At 43.5% G+C, this 12,121-nt stretch overlaps 1 protein-coding gene across 3 annotated transcripts in view; it reads left to right on the forward strand.

Annotated features, from left to right (window-relative positions):
• ITPR2 (inositol 1,4,5-trisphosphate receptor type 2) overlaps positions 1-10,012 on the forward strand; it is a 478,853-nt gene extending 468,841 nt beyond the window's left edge. For all 3 annotated transcript variants that reach the window (XM_029955850.1, XM_029955851.1, XM_029955853.1), the window contains 2 exons: positions 4,937-5,098; positions 5,803-10,012. In XM_029955850.1, coding sequence (XP_029811710.1) covers positions 4,937-5,098; positions 5,803-5,889 — 249 coding nt within the window. In that variant the 3' untranslated portion in view covers positions 5,890-10,012. The remainder of the gene's footprint in view (positions 1-4,936; positions 5,099-5,802) is intronic.
• The last annotated feature ends 2,109 nt before the right edge of the window (positions 10,013-12,121 follow it).

A 12,121-nucleotide genomic window follows, 5' to 3' on the forward strand; every position in this document is an offset into this window, starting at 1 on the left:
TCACTTAGCATGACTTCCTCTAGGTCCATCCATTTTGCTACAAATGGCCAGATTTCATTCTTTCTCATTGCCATGTAGTATTCCATTGTGTGTGTGTGTGTGTGTGTGTGTGTGTGTGTGTGTGTGTGTGTGTATACCACATCTTCTTGATCCACTCATCAGTTGATGGACATTTAGGCTCTGATACAGCCGCTCTGGAAAACAGTGTGGAGGTTCCTCAAAAAACTATCGATAGAACTCCCCTATGACCCAGCAATAGCACTGCTAGGAATCTACCCAAGGGATACAGATGTGCTGACGCATAGGGGTACGTGTACCCCAATGTTCACAGTGCCAAATCATGGAAAGATACACTATTTTTAGAATGTAGAGATAGCTAGAGGGTGGTGGCTGGCATGCTCTGTGAGTCCTTTTTCAGAGATGTGACTCTCTCTCTGAGCTCTGAGAGTTCATCTCTGAGCTTTGTATTTTAGAACCCTCAAGAAACTGAGTTTCCACTCACCAAGTTACTAAATTCATACATTGTAACCACAGAATCTAACAGTTAATCTGCAACTTCTCTGACTGTATGTACCCTGTGGTCAAAATATTTTTATTCCTGGTGAAAGAAGGAAGTGATTTCATATTGACTAACAAAAATCAACATGGGAATGTACTAATCATGTGCATGATCACAAGATGCACATAACATATATGAGTAATTGAGAAATAACAAATCAAGTCAAACTGCTCGATGGCGGACGCGTTACAAGTTAGCACAGTAAGAAAGTGGTATCCTGCTCTGTGAATCTGTCCTGGGGTCCTGGCTCTGGTGAAAATCCAGAGCCTCACCCTGCTTGGTCTGAGCCTTCCCTGGAAGCCGCTTTGTACGTCATTAGAGAGGAGAGAGGGACCTTAGGGTCCACATTTGATGAAAAAGCATATGCAGCATTTATTCTGAGAACACTATTGTATCTGAGTTAATTTTGGTGAAAAAGGTACTTCCCACACTAATTTGAAAAACCTCGGTTGTGAAAGTTATTTTTAAAAGACTGGCTTTATTTGTAAAAAGAGGACAGATCATTTAACTTGGTTATTTTTTCCATTTTAGTGAGAGGTATAAAATATTTAAGTCGGGCTCCTTAAGAATTAAGAAAAGGATCCACAAAGCATTCAATATTGAAAAAAGTCTTAATGACACATGATCTTTTAGTTTCAGTTTACGGTCAGTGGAAGTTGAGAGGAAGGCAAGAATAAAACAAAAATCGCAAAAGTGGCAGAGAAGAGACTGAGACACAAGCAAACAGATAAAAATGGAGAAAGACACAAGCAGCAAGAGAAAGAAAGAGGAGGAGAACCAGAGGGGGATTAGAAAAGAACAGCTTCTCAGGACTCCGAGAAAGGATCACAGATCCTGAAAGCACTGCTGGCGGTGGCTTTCATCTACGTTTGGCTGGAAGCCGTACCCCCACCTGGAGTTCCTCGGCCAGGGAGCAGTTCTGCGCTTGCTCACCATCGTTTCCTCACGTGCTCTCCACAGGAAGAATTAGTGAATTGAATGAATGAGCAAAGCAACAGGTGCAGAAAGAGTAGGGAGAGAGAGTCCTGGCCCCAGGACTCCTGCGATAGGATCTGTTCAAAGGTGGATTCAGAGTCTCATCTGTGTTCTCTGAAGGTGTTCTGCAGGGTGCTAAGCCTTAGAGCAATGGTTTACTTCTGTTTCGGAGACTTTCTGGAAGCTGATGTTTTCACCGTCTCCACCCTGAGTATCACCATGTCGACTGGGACCTTCTCACTCCAGGCCCAGCTGTCTGAGGCTCTCCAGTCCATCAGCCACCCCCGCCTCCTGCCCCAAACCCTGTCGTGGTACAGACAGCCCTCCCATCCCAGAGGGCTGCCTCCCTGGCTCTCCCAAGACAGTCTCTTGTCTTTTAGCCAACTTGGTGGCAGCTGCCTCTTTCCCCAACCCCTCTGTACTGAGGGCCCTGAAAGACAGTCAGCAGACTGGGTTTCTCTTCACTAAGAAGCCACCACATCTTCACCCTCACATGAAAATGTATTTTTCCAAGCCTTTCCCATGACTGCCTTCTGATACCTCCTGGTCACACCTCAGGGACCAGAGTTTGGCCCTTGGCTGTCCACAGCCTCTTCATACGCCTCAATTACCAACCTCCTTCAGGATGACTTCAGGGACTTTGTGCACAATTCATCCTAAAGATCAGCCTCTGCAAATCCAGCAATTAAAAAAATTATAATAAAACACACATAACATAAAAATTACCTGTTTAACCATTTTAAGGGTACGGTTTTACAGCATTAAGGACATTCACAGTGCTACGCAACCGTTAGTACATCCCACTGCAGAGAATTTGCATCTTCCCCGACCAAAATTCTATATCAATTAAATACTAAGTCCCCAGTTTGCTGCTTCTCTAGCAGGTTTAAAGCACTCTCACCCTAAAATCTTCATTTCCTGAAGTCATTCTACATCCAGCATCTTAAGTGTTATCATTCCACCTTCTGTCTTGCCAAGAGACCTCGCTGCAGACAGGTCTGGATTGGGATCCCAGCTAAGCCACTGCTAGCCTCAGTTTCATCATCTGTAAAGCTCTGACATACATGATGCTGTAAAGAATATAGATCTTAAATAGATAGGAGAACTGAAGTTAAGGGCATGGTTGAAAGGATTGCGTGCTTACAGAGCAGTTAGCCCAGGGTCGTTCTCCATCCTGCCTACCAGGCCACAGGCAGACGTCCCTCACTCCAGCCCGCACTTCGCTGCCATTCATAGCTTCCCTATACCGTGCTCTTTCTGGTCCTGCACACACCATCCTGTATCAGTCTGGCTCTCTGTCCAGGTGCACGTCCACTTGGGCTGTCGGTAAACAGTGGTTTTTGCAAGGGTTTCTACAAGGAAGGCATGGTTTCCCAGTCTGCTGGGCCATCCCTCCCATCTACAAGCACTGAATGGGCCTGTATTTGGCGTCTTCTTCCCTTTCCCCACAACAGCTCTTTCAGACCTTTCTCCTTCAGGCTGTCTCCTTACCCTTCCGCTCCTCTGGCTATTATCATTCATCTTTGTCTCTGCGGACCAGAGCTCCTAAACTGTGGTCTAGGCAGGGACCATGCGCATCCCCAGAGACGGTCTGATTTAGAAAGAGGTAGTGGGGTTGAAATCTGCAATGGTAGCAAGGAACCCTAGAGGATTTTGATACATACATGATGCACAGTCCCCTTTTCAGGGAAGGTGGTCCTAAGCCACAAGCCCCTTGGAGCAAACATTTTGTCTTATCTGATTTTCACCGCTAAATCCTGGGTGATAGATGTTGAAGGATCTCTTGAATGAATGAACTTGGCTGTCACACTGCACGTCAGTGTGCTACCATTCTCCTTTGAAATGCTAATTAGCTACAGCCGATTAAATGCGGTTTAAAACCCTTTAATATGTTTTATCATTAATTCTTTATCTGTCCTTTCATTCTGTTGGGTGGAGGGAACTATAAAGAACTTGCTGTTTTCTCAGTAGTGACCATAATAACTACCAAACACCACCAACAACCCAGTGGTAGATGAGACAGAGGCAGAAGGGCAAAGATAGGTGGACCTTCCCACCGTGCCTCGGGGAGTGGGGGAGTACTTTTTTGACCCTCATTCTAGTGATTGGCCAGGCAGATGTCTTGGCCACCACTACAATGGGCTTTTCTAAAGTGGGAGTAATCTTAAGCAGGAAGATCACTGCCAGGGATGCTGGGAAATAGGTAGGTGAATATCGATGCAGGCTGATATACCCAGTCAGTGGTGGAAAGAAAGGCTCACCTGACTTCAAATCCTAGCTCAGCCATTTCCTAGCTCATCAAATGGGTGTTTAAATAGTTGGGCAGCTCATTGTCTCCATCTGTAAAATGGGGACAAATATGATTTACTGCAAGCTTTTTTGAGGATTGCAAAGTATATCTATGTAATGCACAGTGATTTCATGATGTTAAGCAAGCGAGTTTTCAAGAGAGCTGGGCATCTGGGTAACTACTTGTTTCTACAGCAGTGGAGGGCTACGCACACATGCACACCCCTACACCCCGTCTGCCGAGAAAAACAGAAGTGGTGCCAGCTCTTGCCCTCTAGGGAAGTGTAACTCTGAAACCTCATCCTCCCTGTAATAAAAGGTTTCCAAAAGGAGCAGACAGAGTAACCCAGGGCCATGCCCTTGCACTTCCCTCTTGCCTGAGCAGAGCTCAGAGCCCGTCCTGGGGAAGTGGGTGGTAAACTAGTCAGCACGGGTGGCTGGAACTGAAACATTTCTTTTACCACCCTGCCGCCCCTCTCTCTTCCATGCTAGGGGGAGGAGAAACAGCTTATGGTACCCACACATACTTGGATCTGTTGTCTTTGTCTCCAGCTTCCTGACCCTACCTCATCATTCATCAGGATTCACTCAATGCCCTCCGGGTTCAGGGTGCTGTTCTAAATGCTTTATCTGGGACTTTCGTGAGAGCCTGTAGGAAGTTTATGCCAATATTTAAAATCTTCCCCCCCGTTCATGAAAACCAATGCCTACCTCTCTCCTCATTCCCAGCCACAGACTCTCCACAGGTCTGGCCAGAAAGAGTACCTTTTGCTTTGAATGCTAAGAAACTTTGATCTAAATATTAATACTGGGGTGCCTGGGTGGCTCAGTTGGTTAAGCATCTGACTCTTGGTTTGACCTCCTGTCATGATCTCATGGTCTCAGGACTTCGAACCTCACTCCCGGCTTCCCGCTAACAGTGCAGAGCCTGCTTGGGATTCTGTCTCCCTCCCCCTCTGCCCCTCTCCCACGCGCACTGTCTCCACCTCTCTCAAAATGAAGAAACTTAAAAAAATAAATGTTAATACTAATGAACACTTATAAATCTTCTCTACAGAACTGTAGGCTCCCTTCCATCCATTCCCTTGTTCTTGAACGTGTATTTGCTTTTAGGAGAAGAATTTAGACTGGTTTCCTCGGATGCGAGCCATGTCCCTCGTCAGCAATGAAGGCGACAGTGAACAAAATGAAATTCGGAACCTGCAGGAGAAGCTGGAATCCACCATGAGTCTGGTCAAGCAGCTGTCGGGTCAGCTGGCAGAGCTCAAGGAGCAGGTCGGTGCGCTCAGGGAGCTGGGCTGGAGCTGGCCGGGCTGGTGTCAGTCACCTCCTGGAGTGAGGGGACACCTGGACACTGCTGGGGGCAGGACTGTTATTTACCGGGAACTGTAAATTCCAACAAGGAACGCCCAAGCTGTGCTGTTAAGAACCACCTCCCCACAAGTAGAGGCTTCCATTTCTCCCATTACACCCACGTGCCCTTCTGCACCCACGGGAGTGGGGAGAGGAGAAAATGCCAAAGTACAGGAGCCTCCTGGCACTTTTGATAGAAACTGGCATTTCCCACCATCCTAGCAATTACTAAGCGCATGGAAAGGCAGATCATCTTCAGAATCTGTCTTTTCAATGTTAGAATCAACCCCTTCATCGTGTAAAATTATTAGTGGTAGTAAAAAATACTATCAAAAGTAACCGTGGTAGTTATTAAAAGGACTAGGCTGATGGTGATGATTATCTGATGAGCAAGGAGCTGCTTAAAAGAACCATGCTTCCTGTTTTTAACCACAGGGAAGGGGTTGCTTATTTTGTTTGTGGAAATTCACTTAAAAAAAACATTCCCCCCCCTTTTTTAAGGTAAATAGATTCTATATGATTCTACTGTATGTAGGTCCTCGGGAAATAGTATCCCCAAGTTGTAGCCCACCAGCACTGGGGAGAAATGAGAAAATGAGCTCAACACACTCTCTCTTTTCCCCCAGATGACAGAACAAAGGAAGAATAAGCAGAGACTGGGCTTTCTCGGATCAAACACACCCCATGTGAATCATCACATGCCACCACACTGATACCATGGGGGGGAAGCCGTGACTAGCCTTTCATCAGTGTCCTGCCTGATCACTGAATAAAGAACGGAGATGGAGGGGAGTGAACAGTGCCTATTGTTGAAAGTTAAAAACAACCAAGTGCCAAGATGTTGAGCGGTTTCGCTCTGAGAACAATTTCTAACTGTGTTTTCATGGTTGAGGAGACCAAACTTAAAAGCTAGAAAGCACACATCACGCATTCCTAATGTAACGGTGGAGTAGCCTGCTCACGTGGCAGCCGCAGAGGGGGCGGGAGGCCGGGTGGACCCGGGCGCTGCGGCGCGCACAGAACTGCCTTTTGCTAAATCCACGAGTCCATTTGGTCCTAAATGCTGACTGCAGCCTTCATCATGGTTGGTTGGGACTTACTTCTTTTAATCATGGCCTAGAGGTTCGTGATACAGGTATTCAGACTTTGGGGGCTACGTTTTACTAAGGAAAATAATGGAAAAGGTTAAAAATGAGGGTTGCAAAGAAAAATGTTAATGCTTCCAATTCTGTAGTAGATGTCACGGGGCAATTCTCTTATTTGTCACGTGCGACACAATGGGTTTACAGCCCTGCAAACATCGTGCTTTGGAGCTTCCCCCCACCCCTCATGCTGACAGCACAACTCAGTGGGATTGCTTTCTCCCAGATTCAGAGGGGCTCTATCCATGTGGAGCACAAAGGGGGACTTTCATATAACCTGTGCAAAACCTGTATTAAGTCATATACAGTGTAAGGTTTTTAAAGATTGGGAGAAGAAAAAGCTGACAGGAAGCCCCAGGGAGGAATTATTTGTGAACCCATGTATGCTATTAAAATATATTGAGAATAATGAATGAAAGTGCTTAAAGGTGACAGGAAATATTGAGAAACTTATGATGGTCACACTGCCTTTTATAAATATGGAGTAAAATCTTTTGATTCATGTTTGCTGTGCTTAGGGAACTGAGCGGCTTTATTTATCCTATTTCTGCAGTTGCAGGGGTGGGGGGGGCTAAGAAATTTACTGAATGCTCAAGAAAATGCAGCATTTCAACTGCACATTTAAAACTGTATCAGAAAGAGTGTTTCAGAATGTAGAAAGATAATAATCTCTTCCCCAAATTGTTTTTATGTTAAAGTATACAACCAGGATTTGTGGAAGGAGAAAATAACCTGCCATGCTCGTAATATTCTTAGAGACAGTACATTTAGAATGTTAAAGCAAAATGCGGGTAATGAAAGCACAGTTGTGCGGTGAGGGGACCAGGCACGCAACACCAGACTCGGGGACGAGAGTCGCTCTTTTTGTTTGCAAGTTTGCAAGTCGCTCTCTGGCCCCTGCCCCCACAGGAACAATTATCTCCAAAGTCTTTAAACTCTCAAGTTTTTACTGCCAAGGTTTAAGGCTTGATGGGGTTTGCTATGACATTTTAAAGCCCTGGGTTTTTGTCCTTTAAAGTATTCACTCTTAAAATTCTCAAATCATGGTCTGGGTAGATTATAAAGGATTCCTTCTTCCACAATGTTAAAATGTAGATTTGCAGAGAAGCTGTTGAAACCCAGAGCAGCAGTTTCTTAACTGAATCTTCTGGTACCTCCCATCCCCACCCAGTACTTCCCCACGTTAAGAATTCTTTACTGTGACACCTTAGTATTTCCCCTTACCAGTCCCTGAAGGACCATGATCCAAAAATCCTAAGACATTGGGCTATCTCTCTATCTGCATGCAGCACAGAACTTTGAGCCTAGTAGGCATTCGACAGGTGTATGAGAAATTCCACCGATGCTGTTACCCTTAATTCTTTATTAAAACTCTAAGCTCTATCACATACATGATTTTTTTAAATGGCTTCACCAAAACCAAAGTGGACCAGAGCAGCCATGGTTGTAACCCAAGACCATGTTGTTACAACAGCATGCAGCACAGAACTTTGAGCCTAGTAGGCATTCGACAGGTGTATGAGAAATTCCACCGATGCTGTTACCCTTAATTCTTTATTAAAACTCTAAGCTCTATCACATACATGATTTTTTTAAATGGCTTCACCAAAACCAAAGTGGACCAGAGCAGCCATGGTTGTAACCCAAGACCATGTTGTTACAACAGTATTAGATGAAAGTACACTTTCAAATATTTTAATGAGAGAGTGTGCAGGTGGGGAGAAGTGAAGAAAATTGGTAAGGATTGACCTTACTCTGGTGTGGAAACCCATCTCTTTTTTAACACAAAATAAAATATTTTTGATGTCTGAACATCAAGAGGATAGATTAATTTGTACAGATAAGAGCAACCTGTTTTTCACATGATAAACTATCTATTCTTTCCTGGGACCATGACAGGTTTTTTATCGTGAATAATCCAGTGGGTATATAACTTACCAACAAATAGCCTAATATTTCCAACCCCTGTTAATGGCGGCTGACCATTTCACAGATCCTTTCCCATCAGGAGTATCCAAAAGAGATTGCAACTAGCAAGACTCTTGTTCAAAACTGAAATATTTCTCAGTTATGTTTTCTTTCCTGCCTAAATACTTGGCGATTATAGAGCAAAAGAAATAAAAACAAGCAAACAAAGAAGGCACTTTCCAGGCTCTTGAAGTCATAATGTTGTGAGAAGATAATGCGAAATTTGATATTTGATGGAAGTTTTTATTGGTTGTATATGTTTGTTAATGCAACTGGAATATTTGAACCAGACAAGTATCAGTTAACATTTTTATATTTATATAGTGATGTAAAAATGACTACAATAATCTTTGATTTTGGTATTAAGGGAAATGTTTTACTCTTTAATTATTAAAATGCATATCAGTTTAAAAGGATCGATTTCTTCTGAATATAGTTTTTAATTCCAAAAACATTTTATTCCCTTGCATGCTACATTGTGAGGCTCAAGCGTTTAATGAAAGTATGTTTCCTAAGTTATAATATCATTTTAGGTAAGAAAATGTTTGTGTCATATAAGACTATAGTATTAATAAATAAATTATATAGCATGTAATAATTACTATTTCTACCCGGTGAGAAAGTTCATTTAGAAAGGGCTTATTTTCTTGCTTATTGAAATTTTTCCATTGATGATGAAGATACGGTTTCTAGTGGTTTATTGCTTATATCAGGAAGATATTTTGTTCATGTCAGCACTAATCCTGTGTTTATTTCCATATTCTCAGCTCACAACTCATTGTTTTGGTAGCTGTTTTTAGTTTATAGTTGTTTTATTATCCTATAGTTGTTTTCTAGTTGTTTATTACAACCCTACCTGTACGTACTAAGGCTGGGGTGAGTGGAGAGGCTTGTGGTCTTAAGATTTGGTCAGGGGAGGTGAAGATGGGTCATGGAGATGGAGTAAATGATAGATAATAGGAAGAAAAGGGCTGGCCCTGGAGACCTGGGGGGTGGGGGGTAAGTAAGTAAACATTGCACAGGCATAATGATATAACAGATTACAGATTCAAGAGATCACACTTAAACATGCATGGAACACTGCTTGGTGGAAAAGCAGCTGTAAAGAGGCATGTTCGCTCAGCGGCTCTTAAATTGATACCGAATAACAAACTGACATATTCTGACCCACAGACCAGTTCCAATGTATCTGACACATGATACAATTTGAAACAGAGTGGAGCCAACACTCATGCCTATAGGAGCCAGGCAAGTCACTAAAATGAGTGACATTATGGGGTGCACACCATTTGCAGTGAGTGGAGAGGCTATGGTAAGCTTTCTCTTTGCAAAATTTGACAACCAATGCCAGTTTTTAGAAAATGCCTGAGGCCATCTGAGGCCCTCTGGTCACTCATTGGCTATCTCTGTAATAATTGTTGGTAAAGCTGTGGCATTTAATAAAAGAAGACACAATACCAGAACCAAGCAGAGGAGTTAATGTGTATGGGAAACTTGAGAAACCTGGAAACAAATCCAGGTGTTATCTCTGAACTGGAGTGTTTGCATGGACTTGAATAATTTATAACATTATCATACCAGTACTTCTCATATCATCACCGGTAGGCTTTTTTCCTGCTGTAGAATATTCCTATATCTGCCTCAAGTAGTATGATTCTAATAGAATATGTCAAGACCAGATAAGTATAATTTATAAATTATTATTAATAAAATGGGATTTATACAACTTTTGTGTGTGTGTGACACTTTAAGTACTTGTTTCTCTTCTTACCATGTTCCTAAACAATCTATCAGTATGAAAGTCGTTACTATTGCTGTTTTACATAGTGAGACATGAAGGACAAACAGTCGGGTGACTTGAACCACAGCACACTAATCCAAATGGAACATCGTGCCCAACATTTATTGGGGGTTGGTTAAATCCCCAACTGGCCATCACCTACTGGTAGACCGATATTGCGTCTGGTGACTAACATGGGCTCAGTGGGCACAGACCATTCAGTCATCTAGCGTTTCCGGGTGCTGCACAATGATAGTTCCCCTCAGAAGAGAACGAGGCATGCAAGAGCTGAAATCAAAATGAGTTGCATGAATCACATGCAAACCATGAATGGAATTCTTTGCTCATGTGGGCATTTTCAAGTATGCCACAGTTCCTTGAAGCAGTGTGGCAAGAATTGTTTTGTTTTGCTTGGAATCGGAGGAAAGGTTGTGGGGAAGGGAAATGGGACAATGAGTTCCTCTTCCAGTAAGAATAGCTGGCACGAAGGGCGGGAGGTGGCATGCGGAGAGGAACGTGATGGACGTCTGCAAGCCCCCTGCCTTTGGTCAGCCACGGTGCTTTGAGGAAGTCTTAGGAAAGCCTCATCTTAACACAACTGTAGGCCAGAAGTCTGTGTATCGTAGCCTCTCTTCCGTCTTTTCCCAACAGCAGAGCTGCTGGGACGTTATATCGAGTCGGCCACATGACAGAGAAACAGAAGCCCAACTTTATGCAGGTAGGAAATGTATAGGAACAGAGATTAATCGTTGAACATAGTTGGACTCAATTTAACAGAAAATTCTGGTATATTGTGTGTGGGTGGTTTTTTTTTTTACACTTCAATGTGGATTTCCCCTAGAATACTTTGTTCCCCTTTAACATTGGTCCTGGGGATAAAGTCACCTCCTGGGAGAGTTACCTCCTCACAGCTGTGAAAATGTGGATACAGGTGTCGATTTCTTCTGCAACTCACTGCCACACACCCCTCCGAAGTTCCACCCCTCCCCCACCCCATCCCATCTGCTTGCCTAGGAAAAAGTGCCTGAGGCAGCTCCCTGTTCTAATAACTGCTTTTAGTTTGATTTTATAATTGTCTTCACTTTGGACAATTGTATCTGCCTTTTCTATATGCCATAACCCGGTACTTCTTTTTCAACATGAATAAAATGTTTCTTTGTGATCCTGCTCTTCTTGGCAGTATATTTAAATAAAAATTCTGTAAACATAACAGCTTAAAATTAGACCCTACTTTATGAAAGATATTAATGTATTTAATATCAATTATAGTTTTATCAGAGAAGCCATCATCATGACTGAGATTTATTTTAAGGATTTGACTTCATGCAGTTGTAGTAAAGAACTCTATGGAAGCCTGGTCCTTTTGCATTGGGTTGTGAGTCTGAAGTCACTAAGTCGGTGAGGCTGGCAGTCAGAAAGAAAAGCTGAGGGGCACGTGGATGGCTCAGTCGGTTGAGCTTCCGACTTCGGCTCAAGTAATGATCTCGCAGTTTGTGGGATCGAGCCCCGCGTCGGGCTCTGTGCTGACAGGTCAGAGCCTGGAGCCTGCTTCGGATTCTCTGTGTCCCTCTCTCTCTGCCCCTCCCCTACTCATCATCTGTCTCTCAAAAATAAATAAATGTTAAAAATTTTTTTAAAAAAGAAAGAAAGAAAAGCTATGTGTGAAGCAGGAAAAGAAAAAGAACAAAACGGAACCTGTGAGGACAAACTAAAATTTGCACCTAGTTCTTACCACCAAACCCTATAGCCCATGTGACTGGAAAAAGAAGTTGGCATTCTTCACCCTGGAGCTGCGTGTGCACGTGAGCCAGGACTCAGAAAAGCTGAAGGGGGTCTGATGGGAGGTGGCGGGTGTGGGCTGCCTGCTGCTACACACCAGCACAGGGTGCCAGGAGATCAAGCTGTGAGCTGTTCCTGTTCCTTCTGAATTTGAGGGCTGTTGCTTCACTTCCATCTACCACATCTTGTGAAAGTATTTCCTGAGTTCAAATTCAACCTGTAATCCTAGGAGAAAGGGAATTCTGGGAAACGTAGTCCCAGCCAAGCTGGATTGAC

The sequence above is a fragment of the Suricata suricatta genome, chromosome 10 (assembly GCF_006229205.1).
Source record: "Suricata suricatta isolate VVHF042 chromosome 10, meerkat_22Aug2017_6uvM2_HiC, whole genome shotgun sequence".
In the NCBI taxonomy this organism is placed as follows: Eukaryota; Metazoa; Chordata; class Mammalia; order Carnivora; family Herpestidae; genus Suricata; species Suricata suricatta.